This window comes from Labeo rohita, unplaced genomic scaffold (genome assembly GCF_022985175.1).
Source record: "Labeo rohita strain BAU-BD-2019 unplaced genomic scaffold, IGBB_LRoh.1.0 scaffold_2503, whole genome shotgun sequence".
In the NCBI taxonomy this organism is placed as follows: Eukaryota; Metazoa; Chordata; class Actinopteri; order Cypriniformes; family Cyprinidae; genus Labeo; species Labeo rohita.
The window spans coordinates 1-2,277 of NW_026128774.1; the positions used below are offsets into that span (position 1 = coordinate 1).

Sequence of the window (2,277 nt, forward strand, 5' to 3'; positions counted from 1 at the left end):
CTGTTGAAGAGCCTTCTTGCAGTTTACACAGTGAGACACTTAAACTCTTCTGTCTGGAGGACAAACAGCCTGTGTTAGTGTGCAGAGATTCAAAGACACACGCTGATCACACATTCAGACCCATCAGTGAAGCCGTTTCATCATATAAGGTATGACAAATGTCTCGTTTCATATATAAAAAACAGTATCATAAACTTTTGATACATTCTAGGAGGAGCTCAAAACAACACTGAAATCCTTACGAATTAAGGTTACTCAAGGAGTGAAAATGAGAGAAGAGTTTGAGAAAACAGTTCAACACATCAAGGTGAGGAAACAGAATCAGGAGTAAAATACATTTTTATCACAACTGTAGAGTCAGTTTTACTCTTTAAGTCAGTTGGTTATTTTACAATAGTATACATTTTATACAAACTAAGGAAACTGATATTTCAAGATTATCTAAGAAAAGATCTTGGTTTGGTTTACTTTGTTACACAACAATGTTCTTGATAATTCAGTTAGGAGAAAATGTGAAAAGAATGTTTTGTTTTGAGTTTATCATGGATATGAATGATGTAATGAGTTGATGTGTATATATATACATATGTGTTTGAGATAAAGTGAATGCATTTTGATTTCAGTCTCAAGCTGAGCACACGGAGCGTCAGATTAAACAGCAGTTTAAAAAGCTTCATCAGTTTCTCAGAGATGAAGAAGAAGATACAATCACTGCACTGAGGGAGGAAGAGGAGCAGAAGAAGCAGATGATGAAGGAGAGGCTGGAGGAGATCAACAAACACATCTCAGCTCTTTCACACACAATCAAAGACATGGAGGAGATGATGAAAGAAAATGACGTCTGCTTTCTAAAGGTCTGATTTCAGATCATGGATTGATTGATTGAATAAGTTGTTGATGATAAATTGTGTGTTTGTTCTGCAGAGGTTTCCAGTCACAATGGTGAGAGGTGAAAGGTGAGTGATCTGTTGGAGTCTCTGGTCTCTCTACTTTTGAAGCCACAGTCACTGCAGTTCTGACTCCTGAATGTTCTTCCAGAGTCCAGATCTCACAGCCGGATCAACAGACGCCTTCTGGAGCTTTGATTCATGTGCAACATTACTTGGGCAACCTGCCGTTCAGAGTCTGGAAGAAGATGCAGGACGTTGTCCAAAACAGTGAGTCTGGAGAAGATCTGTGCTCTTATACACTCTGGAAATAATGCATGGGGGATAATGCATTAAACAGATTTAAAGATGTCTGATATGTTTGATTAATAGAATAAGTGTCATAATTCATAATAATCTTTGTACAGTTCATCCTAATCATTATATGAACATCAGAATAAAAGCACCTGTTGATTGTGTCTCATCAGCTCCTGTGATTTTGGACCCAAACACTGCAAATCCACGTCTCGTCATGTCTGATGATCTGACCAGTGTGAAAGACATCTTATTAAACAGTCAACCACTTCCTGATAATCCAGAGAGATTTGACTATTATTCCTGCGTTTTGGGTTCAGAGGGTTTTAACTCAGGAACATATTGCTGGGATGTGGAGGTTAAAGAAAGTCCATCCTGGAGTGTTGGAGTAACTACAGCATCAAACCAAAGGAAGGGACGTGATTTCTTTAACACTGATGTCTGGAGTGTGTACCATGGATTGTGTGAACCGTCTGGTTTTCCTGTTGAACAGGTTCTTGAGCGTGTGAGAGTCTATCTGGACTATAACAGAGGAACTGTGTCATTCTCTGATCCTGTAACTAACACACATTTACACACATTTACAACCACCTTCACTGACACTGTCTTGCCATTCTTCTGTAGTATTTACCACCTGAGGATCTTACCGTATAGTTATAGTACTGTAATAGTTCGTAAACGTTACACCTGTAGCTCTAAATCAGTGGAAGTGCAGTGAAATAAAAAACTGCAAAATGTAATAACCCTGCCCCTGACAGCTTTTAGTTTATTTCATCTGGTTATAGCATCTGATTAGGTTGTTACACATTGCTTATTTGTTGTCAACCAAATAATCATAAAATATTGATTAAACGGTGAAATAAATATGTAATATGCAAAAAGTAATATGTGCCTGTATGAGTTCAATCTGATCCTGCTTATGGAACAACATTTTTAGAAAATTATCATTTTTAAGAGTCTAGGAATCAAAGTGTTAATGTAAAGTGTTTGGGGCTGTAACCAGTTGGGGGCAGTATGTGCTCACAGGGTTTTTAAACAGGTGTTTCATTCATTCACGTAGAGGGGTCTTGGTGGTGGGAACTTACACGTTTTTTAA

At 37.9% G+C, this 2,277-nt stretch overlaps 1 protein-coding gene across 1 annotated transcript; it reads left to right on the forward strand.

Moving 5' to 3' along the window:
- Positions 1 to 5: 5 nt before the first annotated feature.
- LOC127159790 (nuclear factor 7, brain-like) lies at positions 6 to 1,829 on the forward strand (the record flags this gene model as incomplete). The annotated part of the gene is made up of 6 exons (XM_051102546.1): positions 6 to 149; positions 212 to 307; positions 624 to 854; positions 925 to 949; positions 1,041 to 1,157; positions 1,355 to 1,829. Coding segments are annotated over 6 exons (1,088 nt in total), but the record flags the coding sequence as incomplete, so codon positions are not given.
- Positions 1,830 to 2,277: the final 448 nt, after the last annotated feature.